General features: G+C 37.3%; 2 protein-coding genes across 2 annotated transcripts in view; both read right to left on the bottom strand.

Moving 5' to 3' along the window:
• Nucleotides 1-20,519, bottom strand: part of LOC311298832 (titin-like) — a 32,463-nt gene extending 11,944 nt beyond the window's left edge. Inside the window, exons 1-8 of the mRNA XM_084422098.1 lie at nucleotides 20,057-20,519; nucleotides 19,734-19,856; nucleotides 2,227-2,814; nucleotides 2,019-2,123; nucleotides 1,716-1,913; nucleotides 1,309-1,605; nucleotides 630-1,217; nucleotides 66-368 (exon numbers count right to left, since the gene is read on the bottom strand). Of these exons, the coding sequence (XP_084278224.1) occupies nucleotides 66-368; nucleotides 630-1,217; nucleotides 1,309-1,605; nucleotides 1,716-1,913; nucleotides 2,019-2,123; nucleotides 2,227-2,814; nucleotides 19,734-19,827 (2,173 nt within the window). The 5' untranslated portion in view covers nucleotides 19,828-19,856; nucleotides 20,057-20,519. The remainder of the gene's footprint in view (nucleotides 1-65; nucleotides 369-629; nucleotides 1,218-1,308; nucleotides 1,606-1,715; nucleotides 1,914-2,018; nucleotides 2,124-2,226; nucleotides 2,815-19,733; nucleotides 19,857-20,056) is intronic.
• LOC311297773 (uncharacterized protein) lies at nucleotides 5,634-14,134 on the bottom strand. Its single transcript, XM_084420209.1, has 8 exons — nucleotides 13,893-14,134; nucleotides 13,583-13,641; nucleotides 12,961-13,024; nucleotides 9,327-9,546; nucleotides 7,304-8,331; nucleotides 7,115-7,184; nucleotides 6,854-7,019; nucleotides 5,634-6,093 (listed from the first exon to the last, which is right to left on the bottom strand). The coding sequence occupies exons 4-8, from the start codon at nucleotides 9,532-9,534 to the stop codon at nucleotides 5,949-5,951; spliced, it is 1,617 nt and encodes a 538-aa protein (XP_084276335.1). The 5' UTR covers nucleotides 9,535-9,546; nucleotides 12,961-13,024; nucleotides 13,583-13,641; nucleotides 13,893-14,134; the 3' UTR covers nucleotides 5,634-5,948.
• Nucleotides 20,520-24,022: the final 3,503 nt, after the last annotated feature.

Here is a 24,022-nt window from a genome sequence, read left to right on the forward strand (position 1 = left end):
ACAAAAATGAACAAGAAAAAATGTCTGGAAATATGTAATTAAAAAAACAACAATTATCATCTTACATGCAATATCCTTTGTCATTACAGGTTGTGATGGCTCACTGGGCTCGCCAAAACCAGCCTTATTCTCTGCAGTGACACGGAATTCATATTCAATTCCCTCTGACAGGCCTGAGACCTTATAACGTAGATCAGAAATGGACTTCTTTGAAGCTCTGACCCATCTCATTCCTCTTCTCTCTTTTCTCTCAACACTATAGCCTTGAATGTCACTTCCCCTATCTATAGTTGGTCTCTTCCAGGAAATTGTTACAGCATTTCTACTGACATTATCAATTTCTGGTTTTGATGGTGGCCCGGGGGGTCCTGCAAAAAAAGTGAAGAAGTTGAAAAAACAATAATAAATAAATAAATAAATAAATAAATACAGTACTGTGCAAAAGTCTTAGGTATGTTAATATAATAATATGAATTTATTTATGATTTAACTTCTATTAACTAATTCAAATCAATATATGGTGTAACGACCCTTTGCGTTAAAACATTATTAAGATGCCTAAGACTTTTGCACAGTACTATACATAGACTGAAACAAAAAAATGCAGTAAAAATTGAAGTTGGCCTTACCAAAGCTGTCAACCATTTTAACTGGTCCAGACTGTGTCGCATCCCCAGTGCCATACTGATTGACTGCTGAAACACGGAATATGTATTCATTTCCCTTTATCAGCTTGCTGGCAACATAGCGGCAATCCATCACATTTTCAGCAAGCTTTGTCCAGAGTAGGCGGCTGGTTTCTCTCTTTTCTAATATATATGATCTGATACTGCAGCCACCATCTTCTTCTGGTGGCAACCATGTCAATGTGCATTTTTCAGCAGAGACACTGCTGGCTTCAATAGGACCTGGAGGTCCAGGCACATCTAGGATTTTCACTTTAACTTTTTCTTCTTTGATACCAAATGGATTGCTTGCACTAATGGTGTACTCTCCAGTGTTCTTTCGGCTGGCATACCTGATAGACAAAGTTGAAGATGTGGGAGTGCTTGTGATTTGGACAATATCTGAGGACTTGAATTCTCTTCCACCCTTAGACCACACAGCTGTAGGAGGTGGTTTGCCAAGAATGCTTGATGCTGTAATGATAATTGTTTCTCCAGCCCTCACAGTCACTCCATCCTTCATTTCAGGGTCAATTGTGATAGTTGGCGGTTCTGTAAAAAGTTAGTTAATGATTATAAACATTGGCATGTTTATGGAGGGTTTGGTTAAGCAAATTCATTAAAACATGACAATATAACTTACCATATTCATTTTTGCAGATAAGAGGCTCAGTTGTCTCTGAGGGAGCACTGATAGCTCCAGCTGCATTTTTAGCCCTTATTCTGAATTCACAAGTACAGCCTTCCTGTAGGTCTGTAACAGTGTATGCACAGCTTTGGACATTCACATGGTTAGCCTTCATCCATGTCTTTCCAGGATGCTCTAATTTCTCAACAATATAGCCAGTCAATTTGTGGCCCCCGTCATACTTGGGTGCAGTCCAAATAAGTGTTACACTGTTTCTTGTGACATTGATCACATCAGGTTTGCCAGGAGGATCTGTAGAAAGAGACAATAATAATAACAAAAATCATTTTGTGCTCTCTTCCTTGTGCTAAACAGCACAAATAGAATTAGGAAAAGTAAAAAGAGAGTACACTGAGACTCACCAATAGGATCAAGAGCAACAAGTGATTCAGTTGTTTTGCTTGGCTTTCCAAGTCCTGCTATATTCATAGCTATTACCCTAAATTCATATTCCAGGCCTTCAACCAAACCGGTCACTCTGCGTTCTTTCACTCTCAAAGGTGTCTTGCTGGCTCTCTTCCACATTAAGCTATTTCTATCTTTGAATTCCACAAAATATCCTATAAGCAATATTAGAAGTAAAAGTTTTTAGATACGACGAAACTGCTAAATAACGACAGTAAATAAATAAATAAATAAATAACTGTAGTAAAGAAATGTTTTACCTGTGATGGGAGAGCCTCCAGTATCTTTTGGATCAGACCATGTTAGGATAGCAGACTCATGACGAATGCTCACAACCTCAGGTGGTGCTGAAGCCCCTGGTGCATCTGGTGTAGGGAAAAGTGTGTATTAGATGTAAACAAATATTTTTAAATATCCAGCATATTTCATTAAATATAAAATATGTGGGCTTTCCAGTTAAATACTTACTGAATGGATGTTTAGCAATCACTGGATCAGATCTGAGGAACTCTCCAAATCCATATTTATTTTCAGCACAAACTCTGAAGATGTATTCTGTTCCGTCATGAAGTCTTGTAACTCTCATAGAGTTCTTCTGAATCGCAGAAGCAACTGTGACCCACTTGTTAGCAGTAGAATGCCTCTTCTCCAAAATATAGTTGCTAACTTCTGATCCACCATCATCTTTGGGTGGGCCCCATTCTACAGTAATCGCCTCTGCTGTGATTTCATCAAATTTGATAGGACCAGTGCAGATTCCAGGCTTTCCAACAACTTTAATGTCAATAGCTGATTCCTTTGTTCCAGCAATATTTCTCAAAATGATAATGAATTTGCCAGCATCGACTCTTCTGCAATCACGAATCAGCAAGACCGTGTTTGTTGCGGTTGATTCAACTGAGATTCTGCCACTATCTGATAAAGTAACATCACCCTTTTTCCATGTGACTGCTGGAGCAGGTATACCAATAATAGGGATATTAAGGCGAACAGTGCTTCCTTCCTTTGCCACATAGCTAAAGTCTGGAAAGCCTTTAAGGTTACAGTCTGGAAGGACTGTAAAGAGAAAAGAGAAAAAGGAATATATTAATGGACATAATTGTATACCCACTAAGACACAAATGCAAATATTAGGTACACCAGGGCTTCTCAAAGTGTGGGGAGAGCACTTCAGACAAATATAGTGGATATAATGTGCAGAAGATATAGGGCCCTATTTTAACGATCTGAAACGCAAGTGTCAAAGCGCAAAGCGCAAGTAACTTTGTGGGCGGGTCTCGGCGCTGTTGCTATTTTCCCGGCGGGATAAATGACTCTTGCGCCCGACGCAAATCTAAAAGGGGTTGGTCTGAAGTAGCTTCATTATTCATAGGTGTGGTTTGGGCGTAACGTGAAATAAACCAATCAGAGCGACATCTCACATTCCCTTTAAGAGCAGGCGCGCTTTTTCTAAGCGGATTCCTATTATAACGGCGGATTTGCCAGGCGCGCGCCAGGAGCGGTTCACAGCCGAGGAGACATTGGGGATGGAGAAACAAACACACCCAAATTAGCTTCGGTTAAACAGGCGTATGATAATTTGGGCGTATGATTAAATGTGTAAGCTAGATTTATGCCTATTTTATTTTCACATCTTAATGGACACAACAATGATTTCCCTCGTGTATTAATATGAATAAATGAATGGAATCTTTATTTCGAACAATTAAAAAATAAATTAAACCAAAGACAGCAACACATTAAATATCCATCAATAAAAATAAAACAAAATCAAGAAAAACAAAACCTTTTTTTTTTTTTTTTTTTTTGCATAATAATCACACTGTTCGAAAAGGGATACGTAGAAGCCCTAGGCTTACCTACAAGACCTAATATTTTTCCTAGTAATAATGTATGATTTGCAAAAATGAAAACGGCTGCTTCTGTGTAGATGAGAGCATCAAATTGTAATGCGCGTTGTGCACACGCTACATTGATTATGGCCAAGCATGCGCCCTTAAAATAGCATGAATAACATGTGCAACGCGCCACTGACTTTAGACTAGGTTTTTCCTGGTCACTGGCGGAATTGTTTTCTAAACCTGCAAAATAGCATGAGGGAACGTTTGCGCCGGAACACGCCTCCTCTTTGCGCTGAACCGCCCCCGGGAGCGCAAGTGTATTTGCTAGTTAACCGACGTGCGTCTGTGGAGGGAAAAGTCCGCTTTGCGCGGGTGCAAAATAGGAATGATACATGCGTCAGTGTACAAAGTCAATTGCGCTGGGTGCAAGATAGGGCCCATAATGTGCAACCAGTTTCAAACAACAGAGATTTTGCTATATATTTTATACCATGGTATGTTAATCTATCTGCTGAGTGTAGGGCTGCTTAAAGTTATTAATAGGGCTGGGGCAAGAAATCAATGCATCGCAAATCGCGAAATGATTCTGGATTGATTCTGAGATTTTCAGAATGCATCACGATTCTCTCTCGCACTAGGGGTTAGGAGAGATTGGAGGTTAGGAGCCTTGCTCAAGGCCACCTCAGTCATTTCCTGCCGGTATTAAGAATCGAAACCGTAATCTTTGAGTTACCAGTCTGACTCTCTAACCATTAGGCCACAACTGCCCCAATTGGGCACCCAAACGCTGACAGGCAACCTTCCATGCACACACAAACGAGCTGCACGCACAGAAAGCAGTCTGTCAGTGTGCATTCAGTTCTCTTGCATGGCCCATTGTACCTGAACGGACAAATACACACACTTTGTTAAAATGCCAGACTATTCATGTAAACACATTCTTAAGTTATGTCTTAAGTAAACGTAAACAGCTATTATATTGAATCTGTGCATAAGGTATTTTCACGAGTTCACATGTTAATGAAATCTGATGTAATATTATAATGCGTATTTGGCTTGCTGTCCGGGGGGAGGGCTCCGAGCTCGGAATTCGGCCCGACCCCACACTGTAAAAAATTTCCTGTAGAATTTACAGGAATTTACTGGCAAAAAAGTTGCCAATAAAATCCTGTAAAAATGTTGGTAATTGCTGTAAAATTGATTACAGTATAATACTGTAAAGCAATTTACAGTTAATTTTTGTATATGAAATACAGTAATTTATAGTTTTTTTACAGTAACATTGATTTAAACTTGTATTTTATTTTACAGCAATATTTTGTAATTTCACTTAAGTACAGTATTTACCTGGCAATAAAGTTGCCAATAAAATCCTGTAAATATATTTTACAGCAATTTTTTGTAATTTCACTAAAGTACAGAATTTACCTGGCAATAAAGTTGGCAATAAAATCCTGTAAATACCCCCAAAATTCAAGAAGATGCTGTAATAGTTTAACATTTAAAAAGCTGAAAATAATCATTTTAAATGTAAACTGTACTCTATTATTTACCATTATATTGATGTAAATGCATTAAAATAAACATAAAAAAAACAAGCACAAAGTCAGAGCTGTTGTAGAAAAATATTTATTAAAATAACAAGCAAATTACTGCAAGACAAGAATAACAACAATTTTACTTTTAAGTACAAAAAATATTTTCTAAATCAGTCACAAAATGACTACAAACAACTTGTAGACTTAAAATTACTTAAAAGGAAGATTCTGGGTTCAATAAAAGTTAAAGGGACAGTTCATCCAAAAATGAAAATTCTGTCATAATTCTGTTTACTCACCCTCAATTTGTTCCAAACCTGTATGAGTTTTTTTCTTCTGTTGAACACAAAATATGATATTTTAAAGAATTTTGGTAACCAGACAATTGAAAGTAAATGGCTACCATCAACTTTTTGATTACCAACATTCTTCAAAATATCTTTTGTGTTCAACAGAAGAAAGAAACTCAAACAGGTTTGGAACAACATGGGGGGTGAGTAAATGACGGAATTTCCATTTTTGGGTGAACTGTCCCTTTAAGCTCAATCAACAGAATGGCATTATGGTTAACTCGCATCTGTTAAAACTCACATTTCTGCTTTTTTTCAATTATTTTTGTATACATGTTTGTGATAAACAACACAATACAACTTTAATGTAAAGTACTTTTTTACATTTTGTGTAAGTTGAACACTTTTTGGCAGGAGAACAAGATCTTACTGAACAAGATTATATATAGAATTATGTGTCATTTTATAGACATCTCCTGTAGTTTATTTTTTTTTATATATATAATTATACATTTGACAACTTACATGCTTAACCACTCAAAGTCCATTAGCTTTCTGAGAAGAGTAGACACATGAGGATTAACTGTGTTGTTCCTCTTCTCTGAGGCCTTTCCACTTTTTTTGACTGTCTTGGTACCAGTGGATGGGTTGAGTCCAACAAAACATCTGCACAAAAATCAGTCAGAAAAACACAAGCAGAAGCTTTAGGATCATGTGCAGACTAATGAAAATATACCACTTTACAATAAGCATTTGCTGCACTACTACTGTATTATAAAGGGTTAGTTCACCTCAAAATGACATTTCGGTAATTAATTACTTATTAATCTGTCATTAATTAACTACTGACCTTCATTCATTTTCAGGAACACACATTAAGATGTTTTTGATGAAATCAGAGAGGTTTCTGAACCACACATAGACCACAACGTCATTACAACTTTCAAGGCCCAGAAAGGTAGTAAAAACATCTTTAAAATAGTCCATGTAACTCCAGTGGATCAACCTTAATGTTTTGAAGTGATGAGAATATTTTTGTTCTAACGTAGAACCTGGAAGCGCTGCACTGTGTTTACTACATTAACAGCATCAGAGACTGACACAGAAGAGAAGAGATTGTTGAATAAAGTCGTTATTTTGCGGTTTTGTTGCAAGTATTATTGTGGCTTCGTAACATTAAAGTTGATCCACTGTAGGGCTATCACATGGTCTATTTTAACAATGTCTTAACTGCCTTTCTGGACTTTGAAAGTTGCAATGATTTTGCTGCCTATGTGTGGTTCAGAAACCTCACGTATTTCATCAAAAATATCTTAATTTGTGTTCCGAAAATGAACGAAGGTCAGTAGTTAATTAATGACAGAAATTAAATTTTTGGGTGAACAAATCCTTTAACATATACACATTTATATTTAAGTAAACCTACCTTTGAACAAATTCAAGTGTGCAGGATGCCTCATGCTGGTACACCAGATTAAAGTTGTAGTAAGCTGCAAACAAAGCAGCAAATCCAGCCATAAAATTGGGGTGTGGATTCATAACCACTTGACCCTCAATACTCAGCATCCACTGGGTTGCAGTGAGAATTTCACCTAAAAATAATACATATAAGAAACACTTTATAAAAATGTATGCTAAAATACAACAGGCAAAATGTTTTAAGTAATTTAAAGATTTTGGAACGTACCTAAGACAATCAGTCTCGGAGAGTCTGGAAGTGTAGAACTTTTTGCCACATCAGCTGCTGTTGCTGACATCTACAAGAAAAAAAAAAATAAAAGGAAAAAATTGTACATGTAATTAAATGCAGTATATGAGAACAAAACATAACCCCACAACAAATTGTTATAATAGAAAAGCACTGTATATGACTTACATCGGCCTGAAGAAAGAGTGCTTCAGGTTTTTCTTTGAAGTGTGACAGAAGCAGAAGGACCACACATGGGATTAAGCAGGATGCTCCACTGTCATCATACTTCATAAGTATGCGTTGCATCTCATCTGTATTAGTCCCTGCTGGCATTTGTCTGAAGAACTGAAGTATCATCTTTCCCTTTTCTTCCATAGACTTCTCAAGTTTCTCTAGAATGGTTATGTTTGTAAGAGATTTAAAGTGGTTGTACAATTCTTTGGGCGTGAAAAGATAAGGCCAGTCATTTTTCAAGTCAGCAATCGATGGTGGTGGGCAAGCATTGATGGATTTCCGTTGTAGGTAGTATGTTGCCTTCATTAACTGACTGAGATGTCCTCTCTCTGCCCCAGCTGGCCCCTCAGTACTGTAGAGGTCTTTCATTTCTTTTTGTTTTTCTTGGAGACTCTCCTCAGATTCTTCTTGCGGACACTCAGGCTGCCATCTCACACAACCATACTGGTCTGCAGGTCCTGGGGCAATGTCTTCTCCTGATGAATTTGAGGTCTTTTTCTGCGTCCTGCGTCTTGACAACAAGCAGCCACGATTAACATGCTCCACTCTTGTTTTTAGTTGAGTCAAAAGAGATCCATAGCCAGTCCCTATTCTTGTGCCATCTACCAGGACATCAGCAAAGCTTTGTGAATACTGTTTCACGATCTTTTTCGCGACAATCAAGCACTGTGATTTTGATGGATTTAACTCTGTCAGTCTCATCTCATCCACAACAATTCTTATCATTTCTCTGCGATCTTTAGCTGTGGGGCGTTTTCCCAGTGCAATGGCTGTTTTAATACCAGAAGGCATCCTATTCCAGGGAACTTCAAAGTTTTCAGGCCATACACTTAAGTCCACAGTTGTACTGGAACTGTCTGTGCTCGAGACACTTGGTGTGCTTGAGGAACTAGAATTTGATGATGGAAAGTCCTTCATTGTGGTTTTAAAGACTCTTTGTGTGGATTCTAGAGGTGTTGCTTTGACACAACTTGTTTGGTCTGAAAAAAAAAAAAAAAAAAAAAAACCTGATACAACTCAGCATCCACACACAATTAACACTGAAGTAGTTACCAAAGATAAAAAGTATTCAAAAATGATTCTCTCATTATTTACCCTTATGTTGTCTCAAATGCAACTTAATGTCTTCTGCAGAACATATTTTTTTGTAATTGTGATGTTTACATCCATACAATGCAAGTCAGCAGGGTCCTTGCTTAAAGGGACAGTTCACAAAAAAAAAAAAAGAAAATTCTGACATCATTTACTCACCTTCATGTTGTTCCAAACCTGTATGAGTTTCTCTCTTCTGTTGAACACAAAAGATGATATTTTGAATAATGTTGGTAACCAGACAGTTGGCGGTAGCCATTTACTTACATAGTATTTTTTTTCCTATTATGGAAGTCAATGGCTACTGTCAACTATCTGGTTACCAACATTATTCAAAATATCATATTTTGTGTTCAACAGAAGAGAGAAACTCATTTCATGAGTGTGAGTAAATGATATCAGAATTTTCATTATTGGGTGAACGATCCCTTTAAGGTCCTAAACTCTCAGGCTCCAAAAAGGATGTAATGGCAGCATGAAGATAATTCATAATCCAACATAATCAAGGACGTGTAATCAAACTTCAAATCATAATCATGAAAATGAGACCATTTAGGTCAAGATTTATACTGAATAAAAGTTGCATTTTACTCAAAAATTATAATATTACATCAGAAAACATTAATTATACCCCCTCATATCTTTATGATGCCTTTAAGTCCTTTATGGAACTTGGAAGTGTTGGACGACATTGACATACATTGTATGAACAAAATCACACATCTCCATCAATTTATTTGTTAATGTTTCACAAAAAAAGCAAAAGTTGTAAGAGTTTGAGTCAGTATACAGGTGAGAAAATTATAAATTGTCAGTGAAGTCTTCTTTTTAATCTTTTATGTCAAGTACTACAGTAATGATGAGGAAGATGACCATGACATACCTTCTACATTCCAAGCATTGAGGAGGCGGCGACACTGTATTGGCGTGATGTGATCAGGCAGATCCTCCTCTTTAACTAACTGCAGGTCAGATTTGGACTCAACTCCTATGCTTGCCAACTTGTTCAGGAGAGACAGTAGTTTCTCCTCTTGCAGCCCAGGTAGGACTGCCAACACAGCATCTCGTACATCCTCCCCCAATGCGGACATGTTTCTACAAATCTGGGAGAGAGTGATGAAAAATAATCACTGGTATGTCATTCATCTTGTACTGCGCCAATGGATAATAATCAAGGAGATTCTCTTGCTTTACACACATGTAGTTTGAATCTTGAACTGTCTCTGTTAGAAAATGGATACCCATATCAACAAGCTCCACAGCCTGCTGCCTCCTCACAACAAAGTAGACGGAATCATTACAATGAATTAAAATCAGTTTAATCTCACCCATGTGTAGACCTTCTTCGTCTTGTTTTAGTGCAACATACATGTTTTTTTTGTACTTGGTGCCTTTGTAGATGACTTCATTTGCAGCTACAGTGGAGTCATGAGAGAAATGAAATGCTAAAGTTGCTGCCTTAATTCTCTCATTGTAGTCACCAGCATAAAATTCATCTCCTCTTCCCACCTGAACTACAGGTGGAAAAAGAGTCCCAGCACTCAAGTATGCTTGTAAGAGCTGATGTCTCTCTGCTAAAGTAGCACACAGGTTTTTAAAGTTGTGCAATTTTCTTGCACACTGTTTGAAGTAAGTGTGCTTACTTTCAAATCTCAGAGTCCAAAGACGGATCAGAGGTCCAAATTGGATTATAAGCTCTGGATAGTGACAAAGATAGTGGTGTTTTGGTTTAAGGTTAAACTCTGGAAATAACTCCACTCTAGACTGGATGTATTCTTCGATGAGGACACCCAAATAAGCAACCTGGTCAGGAGTAATAGCTGGTGAACAGACATGCACAACTATTTCTCTTAGGAGCAAAATCAACTTCCACACACTATTTTCGGTTGGTTTTTTAATCCTGTCTCCAATCAACAAAGGGAGAACTCTCAACAGACACCAATTTTGGACTGCATGCCCACTTAACTTCTCACTATTTGGACAAAACTCTGGAGGTTTGTCATCTGCTTCATTTCCAAGGTAAGTAAACTGACTTATCCTTCTATTCAATTCTTCATATGTGAAATGCTTCTCTTTGTTTACCAGGTAGTTGATGCATAATGCCAAGTCACAGGAAACAACACCCTCAAAAAGGTCATGACCTAGACATGGTGGGAGACCAGGCTGGCAGATATGAAAGTAAAGCAGCTGGTTGAATACGGAGTCAAATTTTATTCCACACACAGAATCTCTGTTGCTTTCTCTTAGGTCTTCAATGTGCTGCTGATATGACAGCTTTGTTCTTTTTGAACCAGCAGACCATGGACTACACTCAAATGTCTGTCTGTCTATGTCACAAAATCTACAAAAAAAAGTACTCCTGCTAAAGTTCTCCTGGAAGCCACCAATACTGTGTGACCCCAGATTGTCTCCTGCTATTGCACACAGAGTCCCTTTAATAACTTTACCATCTTTCAGTGCAATGCCACACTCCTCTAGGTCTTTTAGGTCTTTAATCAATTGATTAAAAACAACATCCTGTCCAAAATTCTTAAAATCTTGTTCCCTGCAGAGAAGAACAAGCTGCATCTGATCAACATTGGACCTGTTGTATGGTAAAATGTCACCAAGTGTCAAATATACTGCCAAAATCTTGTGTTTTTTTCGACCTGATCCTAAAGGATTTACAACCTCGAAAGCATCTTGATAGAGAATAAAGGCCATAGATGATTTGTCTGTTTTAAATGAGGCATTATTGGCAATATTATGTCCATCCCAAATGTCCTCAAACACATCTTTGTTTGGTAGTCGAGAATGAGATAGTTCATATTGCTTTTTGAAATCCTCTGATTCAAAAAGGGCATTAAGAGTTTCCTTTATAGGCACGTACTGGGCAAAGCATTCTTTCCCAGAGTCATTGGTACCTAAATACAAAGGCATTGGCTCTACGTAATTGAAGGAGTTTTTAAAGACTGTCTTTCGACATTGATCTGTACGCAACATATAATTGCCTGCCTTAAGTAAGTCGTTCTTTTTGAGGTCTTCAATAACATTACTTATTGCGTCACTAGACACCCCAAGTTCTGACAATTTGTCCTTAAGATTTGAGTAGACGCTTGCCTGGGCCAGATCATGAATTCCTTGGACTTCCTCAATGATGGTCTGAATTACAGATGAAGGTAAAAGAAGCTTTGCTTGCAGTTTCAAATAAAACAAAGTCAAATTCTTCAGAAAAAAATCTTCATCTACACTTTCAAAGACCTCACATGGCTCAGGCCCCTCACTCTCATCTTGAGATGTACAGGGCTGACACACATGTTGTGGTGGGTTTGCAAAAACTGCTTCATTTAGAAGCTCAGGTGGACTGTTTTTGTGTGTTCTTGAGATATGAGATGCAAATGTGGATTTTACACTAAATGTCCTCTCACAACTCTTAAAGGGGCATTTTATTTCCCTGCCCTCATCAATATGGCCTTTTAAATGCCTAATTAAGTCATGCAGAGTTGTACATGTGAAATGACAATATCCAATCTGGCAAATCAGTGTTGTGTCTATTTGGTCAAATCTGGCACCTTTACGAGACTTCTGATAACCTTTATGGTCTCTATATAGATGAGACTTAAAAGCTGCAAATTTTGTAAATGCACGGGAACAGTCAGGTACACCACAGGTAAAACAGCAGTTTGGAACATTACTGTGACCTTTCATATGCTTAGTAAAACCTACAATGGTATTGCTTTCATGTTGACACAATTTACAGTGATACATTTCTCATTTAGATTTAGGTTCAAGTTATATTAAGAAAACGATAACTATGGGAACTTTGAACAGAAAATAAAATTAACTTTCAAATCTTTTGCCAGTCATTTTAAATTTAGTTATGACGCAGGGATTTGTTAAACACTGGTTTTACATGCTCTCAATAAGAAATCCAAACTAGTGAAATAAATGAGAAAATAGCAGCATCCAACGATGTTAAAATCATAGGCTAATGTTTTTCGTCAGCAAAGCTAACTGCACGTGCTTATTTACTGTATAGTTTTGTGACTTTTGTCTCAACAGCAATTTAATAGTCGTCTTCCAAACTGCAAATGCTCTAAAAAATACTCTCTCGAGAGCAAAGGCGAATAGGCATATTCCTATATCATTGTTCGCAGCAAATTGATTATATGAATCGCTTAAACAGCATTAAGTAATTAGATTGTAATATTTAGGGACGTAAATTTAAGTTAACTTTGCGTTAAATTTAGTTATGACGCAGGCCTTTGTTAAACACTGTTTACATGCTCTAAATAAAAAATCAAAACTGGTGAAATAAATGAGAAAATAGCAACATCCAACGATGTAAATATAATTTATAGCCTATTCTAATGTTTTTCGTCGAGCTAACTGCACGTGCGTTTTGTCTCACCAACACTTCAGTGGATTTGTCTTGTCTGCCAAACTGCAAATGCTCTAAAAATATTCTCTTGAGAGCAAATGCGAATAAAAGTGCAACAAACTGCAGCATTCGTCCATAACATTTACGATGGTTTTACCTTGCAACAGTCAGCTTCGTCTCACCACTGTTATGGCGCGCCCCGTCGCGAATCTGTGCCTCGCCTGAAACAAGAAATTTAAAATTAAAGACACATTCCTTTACTAAATAAACGTAACGTTTCGGGGGGGGGGGGGATATTGGAATCAAACACTTTTACATCCCACTAAATGTCCTGATAACACGCAGTTGTTAACAAGTTGATAAAATTAATTGCTTCTTGCTTATGTTATGAATTCTGTTCAAAATATGAATCGCTTAAACAGCAAAGTAATACATTAGAGTGTAATATTTATGGACGTAAATTTAAGTCAACTTTGCGTTAAATTTAGTTATGACGCAGGCCTTTGCTAAACACTAACGTTACATGCTCTCGATAAGAAATCAAAACTGGTGAAATAAATGAGAAAATAGCACCACCCAACGATGTTAATATCATTTATAGCCTAATGTTTTTCGTCAAGAAAGCTAACTGCACGTGCGTAGTTTTGTCTCACCAACACTTCAGTGGATTTGTCTTGTCTGCCAAACTGCAAATGCTCCAAAAATACTCTCTTGAGAGCAAATGCGAATAAAACTATACCAAACTGCAGCATTCGTCCATAACATTTACCAGGTTTTACCTTGTAATTTCAGCTTCGTCTCACCACTGTTATGGCGCGCCCCGTCGCGAATCTTGTGCCTGAAACAAGAAATTTTAAATTAAAGACACATTCCTTTACTAAATAAACGTAACGATTTTTTTTTTGTAATCAAACACTTTTACATCCCACTAAATGTCCTGATAACACGCAGTTGTTAACAAGTCGATAAAATTAATTGCATCTGACATGCTTATGTTATGAATTCTGTTCAAAATATGAATCGCTTAAACAGCATTAAGTAATACATTTAGATTGTAATATTTATGGAGGTAAATTTAAGTTAACTTACCAAAAATTTAGTAAATAGTGCCTCTTATCTTCAACTCCTCTTGTCCACCAGTTTTCAAATCTGTATTCAGCCCGCGCAATCCCATAATGCCACGTCACAGTAAATAGTTGTAAAACCGTATGAACTACAGTGAAAACACCTCTTACCTGTAAATCAATTTACAGTTGACAGGGAAATATACTGTTAACAACTGTAATACTCTTTTTGACCCATAATGCATTGCGAATTACAGTAATAACTTGTAAAATGATAAAACAATAAATTTCTGTAGAATTTTACTGTAGAATCTACAGCAATTTGTTACAGTGCAGAGTACTCCCCCCTATGAATGTATAGATCATAGGTATCTATGAGCAGACCCATCTGAATGTGAGGTGATGGGGTGGTGGCGGGATGCTGAGAAATTTGTCATGAGACAGGAGGTAAGGGAAGGCTTTATTTATACTTGCTTCTTCTTGTGCTGATTGGATGATTACCTGAACATGCTCCTCCCGAACTTTGTTACATAAAACTTCATAAAGTGACATCCTTGTGAGAAAAAAATTACTCACTTCTCTTGACCGAATAGCTTTTGTAGCATATTTAATTCATACAATGACGAGTATGCAGTTTTTTATTTTGTATGTGGTTACTTTTTGGTTATCAAATACAATTTCTTTTTGATTTTTCAAAGAAATCAAAAAGAAATCAACTGTGTGTAAACAACAACTGCAACTAACCAGATAATACAATTTATACAATATAAAAGTGCAACCAACCATATAGCCTAATCATGCACAGATAGCAAAAAAAAAAAAGAGAGAGAGAGAGAGAGAGAGAGAGAGAGAGAGAGAGATTAACTTATAAAAAGGAGAAAAATTCCCCACATATTTTGTTGAATTCAGAGGACATGTGACCATTCAAACTCTATAGCATTTTGGTGGACATGGAAAACCTGTGAGACATGCACTCATTTTCAAAACACCAACTAAATGCTTTGTGCTGATCATACCGTTTTTATACAGTAGATTTGCTGCAGTTTTTAATACCATAATTATTGATATGATAACATTCTAAATTTCAATGTTTAATTTTATGATCTACCGTAAAACTTAAAATAATAGCCGAGTCCCAAATAGACGCCTGTCTCTTTTACACGCCTGGTGTGACTACAGGTTTCGATAAATAAAGGCCGGTCTCAAATAGAGGCCTGGTCTGTTTTTTAGTTTCGGGTTGTATTTAATCTTCTAAAACCCGTCAGATCGTCTGTTTAAGCCAGTTCTATGGAGCAGATTCCGTTAACTGAATGAATTGAGAATATAACCTGAAAATCCGATACATCAGCAATTTTCATTCAAGCAGCTGATTTCTGTAAATGAATGTAAAACTGAATGTATATTGCAGCACAGGGTGAAGTCAGTATATACATTAACGACGATTTGAGACAATGTATACTCATAGAGAATAATGTTTTGGAATTTTAAAGACGTGGCGCTGCGCTTCTCGTCTGGTGTGCGACCCCCTTTAGACATACGGAAATATAGTAGGCTAATTCTTACATTAACTGATTTGTTAAACACAAACACAGATTTGGTAACCTCCTACTGTCATACTTTCCGTCTATCAGTCTATACTATTTGGATCGTTATCTCTAGGCCTACACTCAATGAACAACATATCAACACTAAATTAAAGGCCTGTCTCATATAGACGCCTGTCTCAAATACAAGCCGGTGCAGTTCGGCAATTTGGGAAAATAAAAGCTATTATTAGTTGGGCTATTATTTGAAGTTTTACGGTATTTTTTTAAAAACTTTTGCCCAAAAATGTTCTAGCTTCAGAGTTATATTTTACACATTCAATGTGAAAAGCACTTGTCAAGCAGCCATGATATGAGACTGACACCTCCAGCTGACGCCCTCGAAAACACTTAGCCTCCATTTTCTGCCTTCCTCTCCTCCCTTCTCTCTGACTATAAGCCCACTTCACTTGCTCCTTTGCTGCTCATGACTCTTATTTCTAATTTTTCCCTGTTTCCTTATCCCCACAGATACCATCTCTCTTTATCTGCAGTTACAAAGAGCAGTATATACTAGTGCAAATCCATTATTTAGTTCCTATGGGTGCCGTTTGCTCTCTAAGGAGTCCTTTTAGCTTTACAGAGTGCTTTAACAAACAGAGAAGGACCATAGCAATTCTCAACGGTGTTTATCAGGTGGCAAATGCTACAAAATCGCATCAGAAACACAGAGATCCCTGGTCGGATGCCACCAAGCAACCAACAGATATTGTAGGTTCATAACGATTATGAAAACTATGGTAAAATATCATATAAGAGAGACCAGGGCAATTGTAACATGCAATATTTCTTCAGTCACAAATAAGCTGTAATGATGACACCGATTAGAAGAAGTTCGCTCTTTTGTATCATTTTGTAAAAAAGAAAAAATTATTTGTACTAGCGCATATGAAAGTAAGCCTCACAGTCTGTGTCTGTAGTCTGAGTTATGAAGGAAAATATAAAATAAATAAATATAAATGAAAGAAAATATTAAAGAATCATCCACTGTCTCCCCTGCCAAGAACAAAAGTGTGTGCTTCCTAAGGTATTGAGTCACCTCTGGAGCAGAGCAGTATTGTGGGATCTGTCTTAGACTGGCAGGGTTATTATGACTAGCGGTTGGGTGGGTGTTTGCAGGCTTTAATCTCTACTGACTTAAATTAGGAATTACCTCAAGCACATGACTTCACTGTAAGGCCTATATAGCTGTGATGTCTTCCTGTGTAAATGGAGAATGGGTGGCCTATTAACATCACAAAAATCTGAAGCCTGGCACATTCCACTGTCAGAAATAGCCAGAGGGGTAGAGATGGTCCTTCTGGCCAAGACGACAGTACAGACATTGAAAGACAGGGAAGTGGAATAGGGTAAGGTAAGAAAGGCAGAAATAAAAACGAGAGAGAAAAAGGAGAGATACATAGAATGGGAATGGTAAAAAATCACAAAGAATTAGAGTAAAACAATACAGACTTCAGAAAAATCTAAAATAGATGAAATGGGAGGATAACAGTGAGTAGTTGGTGGGGACAAAAAGACATTGTAAAGGAAAAGCAAAAGAGAAAGACATATGGCATTTAGCTGAGTGACAAGACAGGTGTAAACTCCACAAGTTGTCCAGAGGATTGACACATGTATCATGACTACAGACGTCACAGACACATACTCTATATCAGTGGGTCTCAACTGGTTTTGCTTCAGGACCCAGATTTGACATCATGTTTATTCGACATTAAACATTTATAGCATACAAAATGTTAACAAAAATGCACAAAAAATATAAATGAAATACACTGCCCGGCCAAAAAAAAAAAAGTCGTTGTTCAGATTTAAATAGGCAAATGCTTGTCTAGAGTCTATGGTTGGATCATTATTGCAGGGATTAATATGTTTCTATATGTTATATATATGTATATAACTTTACAATGTAAAGATTGATCAGGCTCAAATTGTAACGGTCACCAGCTGGAGTGCCCTTGAGAGCCACCAGAGGGCACTCCACATAAGACTATTATCACTCACAAACTACATTTCCCATAACTCACTGCCCGGACTCATCATCACTTATCACTGATCACATTCACCTGTACCTCATTCACTGATTGCATTCACCTGTGTCTCATCATCCTGTTAGTCTCAGTCTATTTATACCATGTTCATTCATTCACTCACCGTGAAGTCTTGTTTAAGTGTTACACTGCAATTCTGAGCGTTTTCCCTGGTTTCTTGTCTTTTGGTTTATTTGGATTTCTTGCCCTGTTCCCTGGATTACTCTTTTGCCTCTGGTCCCTGCCTGTTTTGTTTGTTTCTTTGTTGGTTTGTTTGGACTGCCTACCTGTGTTTTGACCTTTTGCCTGTACACTGGATTACGCCTCTGGATTACCCACAATAAAGCTGCGTTTGGATCTTAACCCTCGTGTCTCGGAGCAGTTTCGTAACACAAATTGTGAAAGAATGGTTGGGATGGAGCATGAAGAATCATTTTCACACATGGCACCTCTGAGTCCAGACCTTAAATTGAAAGTCTTTGGGATGTGCTAGAGGAGACTTTACAGTGTGATGGACGCAAACATTGTCAATACAAGACCTTGACAAAAATGTATGTTGATGCACCTGTTGATGGAAAAACTTCACAACATTTATTTCCATCAAGAGGTTTTTGGCCAAGATCTTGCATTGACAATGCAAGAGTCAAGCCCTCTGTAAAGTCTGTCTACTCCAGCACATCCCAAAGACTTTCCATGAATTTAAGGTCTGGAATGTTCACCATTGTTTTTTTTAGATGATACTGAAATTTCAAGACATATTTGTGGGGGTGAGGGGAATATAACATTTTGCAACTTTACAAATAATGGTATTATTTTATTGTGCCAAATACTTCGCACTACATTTTTTTGAAAAGACTGTCAATAAATTTCACAATTCCTCCTTGAGATGAGGGTGTTAAGACCAATGTTTAAATTTTGTCTATGTATATACATCGAAAAGCATAGAGATAACATTTTAGCTATATTGTCCAGCCCGTTTAACATGTTTATGTTTTACATGTTCCCACACATTCCTTGTAAAGACATGGTCAATTATGGCGCTTTTCCACTGCATGGTACGGTTCGGTTCGACTCGGCGCGGAACGGTTCGGCTCGCTTCGCTTTTCCACTGCGTGGTACGACTCGACTCGGTACGGCACAGTTCGGTTCGCTTTAGCTCGGTTGCTTTTCCACTGCAGTTAGTACCGCTTCAAAGTGGGTGGGACTGATCGTTATAGTTGCCGCCTCTACTGCCATAACATCATCGTAAACGTGCCACATTTCAAACGCACAACACAGGAAGAATGGAGCCTATCGAGGGGTTGGTGTTCTTGATTCTCAGCATGTGGATGTTTTTGACTGCAAGACGGAGTTTATGTGTTTAAAATGAGGCTAATGGCAGCAAAACAAAATACTGCAAAAAAAACAAAAGAGTCTGGGAACTCTTACAACGAAGCGCAGATGACGACATCAATCTGATCTGCAGTGTTTTCACGTCACATTTTAGTATCAGTACGGTACGCTTGGAACCTCAACAGAGGTGGTACCATATAAAGCGAGCCGAAGCGAGCCGTACCGTACCATGCAGTGGAAAAGCGCCAAAGCTTGCTGTACCGTACCGAGCCGTACCGTACCGTGCAGTGGAAAAGCGCCATTACACACATTTTAGACTGTGAAAGCAAACAACCTCTGCAACATTTCGGCCCCAAAGGTAACTTGAAAAAGAACACATGAAACCTCGTCTTTCCCATTTGAGTAAGAAGGCGAAGTGTTTACTTCAAAGCTTCAGAGGAGAAGACAAAGCACCCTAACATTGGGGGTGGAAATTTCGCAGCTCTACATTAAGACGGATGAGCAGTTTGTCTCAGGCCATCAGCTGCCCCCATCATTCCACTCTCGGCCACCAAACAGATCCTTGAGGTTACTGCCACCATGGAACCCCAAACAAACAAAGTGACTGAAGAAGGAGGGGTGAATCCTTCACTGTATTTTTCATAACTGGATTATCCACCATTTTGTGAGACACATCTGAGGGGTGTTACTCCTTTAGCAAATTATCACGCATCACATTTTGGTGAGTGAGAACGTTTGCCTTCCACCTTTTTTCTCTGAAGTCTAAACTCGATAATGAGCTACACAAGCTTGATAATAGGGCACAATGTCCTTATGTTGGGGTGTTCCATTCATTTCTACAATGCTGTAGGTAGACTGAATAAGCCACTGACCTTTCAAAATGAAACATTAAATGTTAATATACTTAGCTACATTCGTAGTTACCTTCACCCAAATCCAAAAGGCTGGGAGGCGCCATTCCTCTTGCTTCTTCATCAGCACCCTTCTTCAGGGTCATCTGGACCTCAGCCTTCCTCATGATGCAGTTGAGAGCTTCTTTACAGACTGCTGCACGTTATTGGACTGATTAAAGCTTCAATTTACATTAAAATGTATCTCTAATCTCTAAATTGTCCATAAATAAAATAGCTTTTCAGAATTTGGTGTTTTGATATTGTAAACATATTCCAAACATTCAAGCAGACATTATCAAATGCAAGACTCCACTCCAGGTCTAAGTTATCGATGCCAGATAATGCAATACTTACATATCCAATGACTTCATAAAAAGGTGGAAATCTCTACCTGCATTAACAGAAGACCTTCTGAAAGGCCTTCAGGAACATAGAAATTTCCCACAGGTTTTCTGCATTTTAAATATTTTGGAATATGTTTCTCACATCCTTGAGACATCCAATTAGAGAAACAGAAAACAAAAAGCTTAATCTTTTCCAATTAGGCGAATGGAGCTTGTGCATGTACTCCTGGCTGGAGCAGCTACCCCTGTTGCCTTTTGGAATATTTGGCCTCAGCTTTTCACCCTCAGACTCAGGTCCCACAGTTCTTCGGCATCTAAGGAAAAAAATGACCACTGGATCCTTTAAGCGATTACTCAATTGCAGGATTTCCAACTCTGTAGTGGTTTCCAACTCAGTGCCTGCAGTGCCCAGACTTTCGTCCCCTTGCCCTCCAAGTTAATGTCTCACTCATGATAGCCCCCTCCCTCCACTCGAATGTTCCCCCGGGGAGGTGACAGACAAGTCCCACTAAGTCATCAAGGAACAGCTGTACCCTGATAGGTCAAGTTTTTTGGACAGCCCGGATGCTTTGGCCCAGCCCCTCATCTTCTTCTTTGGTGCTAACAGCCAATCATAAACTCCAGAAATTGTGACATATTGGCCTAATGAGGGAGGGGTTCAGAATAAAGCTCTGATTCATGTGTCAAAGATAGCTGCTGAGTAAGAATCAACACCGTCACCAGCACCAGACTTGGCAGTGGGATTTTTTTTATTATTCCCTCAGAAAATAACATGATTCAACACTCAAGCCTTGTAAGAATTCACATTATTTTCTATTATTATTAGAACAAAACCTATTGATATTTGATTATCTCATCAGCAATGGTAATAGTTGGCTAAATTAATGAATTCCCTCATGAGTGTAATGAACATAGTGATACTTTGCACAGTCCAAAGAACATGAGAACCAAACAAAAGACCTTAAAACAACAGCTGCAATACAACATGGACTGCCATCTGCTGGACATGTTGTATACAAGCAACAATAATGATATTTCATGGTTCAAATCTAGATTGTGAAGACGACAACAACATTCAATATTCATTAACTGTAGTGGTCGACTAGTGGTCGAAGTCCAAAGCTGGTAACAACATCTAGAGAGCTAGATAGCATAATGCTGATATTTTATTTAATATAAAACAGTGTTAGTTTAACACCAGTTAAACCAGTGCACACCAGTTGTGTGGACATCTCTGCTATTATAAAATAGATAGAATAATCTATATTTATCTTATATATATATATATATATATATATATATATATATATATATATATATATAAAGTGAATTTTGGTTAAATATTTGAAAATATTGTGTTCAATAATTAAAAAACATTCTGTTAATTAATTAATTAGCTGATATGTCAGTATATCACTAATTATTTAAATGTGAACAGTCAACAAAAAGTTCCTAATTCAACAAAATGATAATTGTGTCCAATTCTACAATATGATAAATAATTAGGGACATTTATACAGACTATTGTATAAATAGTGACTATACTATATATAATTTGTAATTATATATTAAAAGTAAAAATATTACTTCCACAGCTTCATGAATGTTTTACCTCACAAGAGTCTTGTCTTCTCTTGTAGATTTAACATGACTAATGTAAATTAAAATTTTCCCTACTTTATAATGAGATCATAAACAAGTAAAATGATTTCAGAGGGCTGAATTTCATGCTAAACATGTGCTCCCTTCTCCTCGGAACCCCCTTTGAAAGGAAAATCCCTTCTGCAGTTTGTCCTGCAGGACCCAGTTGTCATAGAAACAGCATCGCTCCCTAGACTGTTGAGTTGAGTGCAAATGTGTGGATGGTGCACAGGTCTCTGAGTGAGTGAGTGGGAGGGAACAGGGGAGGCAGATACAACACTTTACTATTCTAACACAATAAGGGAGATAGCAGATGTTCCACTAGGACACTGTTTTAGGGGCTAGGATGATTGGAAAAGGCATGGATGGATGGCAGGCATGGAGACACTGGCTACGAGAATGATTGACGTTAACGGAAAACAATGAATATAAGAGTTCCACTTACGTGTGGTCGAGTCTCACTTAAAGCTGGAAGCAGAGCGGTGATGCTGTGATGAGTGGAGAGTCTGGTGTGTGTAAAACATCGACCCCTGCTGGTTGAAAAGGTACCCTGATCATTTGGGTGTTTCCTCGGTGATGTCACCAAGGATAGAAGCTGCCCACTTGTGATGACATTTCATATTTGATTCCGTCACATGCCCACACACACACACACATATATATAAAAAATGTTTATTGTTTTTTTTTTTTACTCAAATCATGTTCCCTAAATTGTTCAATGTAATGATACTGATAGCAGCAATAGGGACAGTGATTCTTTCAAATATAAATACCAAATGCACATTAAATATGATCGGCACAATGATTTTTATAGTGTATGCTATATAAATATTTTAGTTATGCTCAACTCTACAATTCTTCATTATCTAGAAATCTCCATAAAATGATTGCAATCTCTATAAAATGGTTTTTAAAAGCTAATCCCTCATTTTAACATTTTCAAATAAATTTTTATGGTCCAAAAGTCTTGGGACGATCCCAAAATATAAAAATTCTTTCAAATTTAAAGCACTATAGTTCATTTAAAAACAAAATAGTTTGAAAAGATCCATGTACAGAAACATTCCCATAATCTAAGGTGTAATTCAATGGTCTGAGAGTAGTTTTATTAGGTATTTTTTTACTTAAAAAGTATAAATATGAAATGTTATTGTTTCTGAAGTTAATCGACAGTTAGCAAGTTCAAGCTTTTCTCTAAAAATAATGTGATTTTCATGATCACATCCAAAATTAAGTCAAATTTCAGTTAAAAAAAATCTAAATCAGATAAAAGTGTAACATCAGTTAATAAATCAAACTGGAGAAGGAACAATAATAGTCTTGATGCATTTAATTCATACACTAATTTATAACATAAAATCAGCATTCATTATCAAAGCTAACTAATTTATTTAGTTTTATGACAAGGTAAATAATCTGTGATCATATCTTGTGACTCCTTTTTGGTCGCATTAGCCTTCTTGAAAGTTTGATATGTAAGTCAGTGCATTACTCATATTGGATGGTGGGAGTTACCTTGAAAGTGTTTTCAAAGCAAAATAGCACTTCATTCATATTGATCATTTGATGAATGTAAAATGCCCTTATGATTAGAGAGACATCTTATCTCATACAGACACAAACACACTGCAGAAACCAAAGCATACTGTATGTACCAGTGTGTGCAGCTATGTAAAGATTACTAAGAGATGCACATCTAAATACAGGTGTTGTGCCGAAATACTGACCCCCGCCAAATTATTATCAGATACTGACTTCAACGAGGGGGGTAATCATTTGGTCAGTATCTGATTGCCCAATCCTAACCCCACCCCTAATCCTAACCCCTCCCCTACAACTAATCCTAAACCTACCAATACTAGGGGGGTAATAATTTGGCGGGGGTCAGAATTTGGCACAACACCTGCTTATAAAAAGTCAGTAAGCATTTTAAATACAACATGGATACAGCCAAACAGTTAGCCTAACAGCTAAAGTTACGTAGAGTCCTGAATAACGTCTATTGTACAATGTCACATGGTTGAAAATGCTAGTATTATGCTAGTACGGATTAATTAAATATCGCACACTACAAAAAGCTATTAAATATTACATATTTCAGTTGAAAGCCTGTATCTTTCATGCTGCTTGTATGACAGGCTGCTATATTTTCTTGCAACTTATTGACATCAGCTAATTTACATTTAAAAATATCAGACCATTTTAAATTTGTCCAGCATTTAACCAAAATTTTTAATAAAGTTAAAATAACCTAAAAAAAATAATATAGCCTATATATTGCAAGTGAACCACATTTAATTAATGAAGGATAGGAAATATTTTCTTCTACCTTGTG

The sequence above is a fragment of the Rutilus rutilus genome (genome assembly GCF_951802725.1).
Source record: "Rutilus rutilus genome assembly, chromosome: 10".
Lineage (NCBI taxonomy): Eukaryota > Metazoa > Chordata > Actinopteri > Cypriniformes > Leuciscidae > Rutilus > Rutilus rutilus.

Excerpts from the sequence above, each read along its gene's own strand:
- LOC311297773 (XM_084420209.1), bottom strand. The coding sequence starts at position 9,534 with ATGTCCGCATTGGGGGAGGATGTACGAGATGCTGTGTTGGCAGTCCTA. Across the intron at positions 7,185-7,303 it reads CACTCTTTCTTCAGGCCGAT|ATGTCAGCAACAGCAGCTGA; the intron begins GTAAGTCATATA and ends TTTTTCTTGTAG. Across the intron at positions 6,094-6,853 it reads ACACTTGAATTTGTTCAAAG|ATGTTTTGTTGGACTCAACC; the intron begins GTAGGTTTACTT and ends ATTTTTGTGCAG.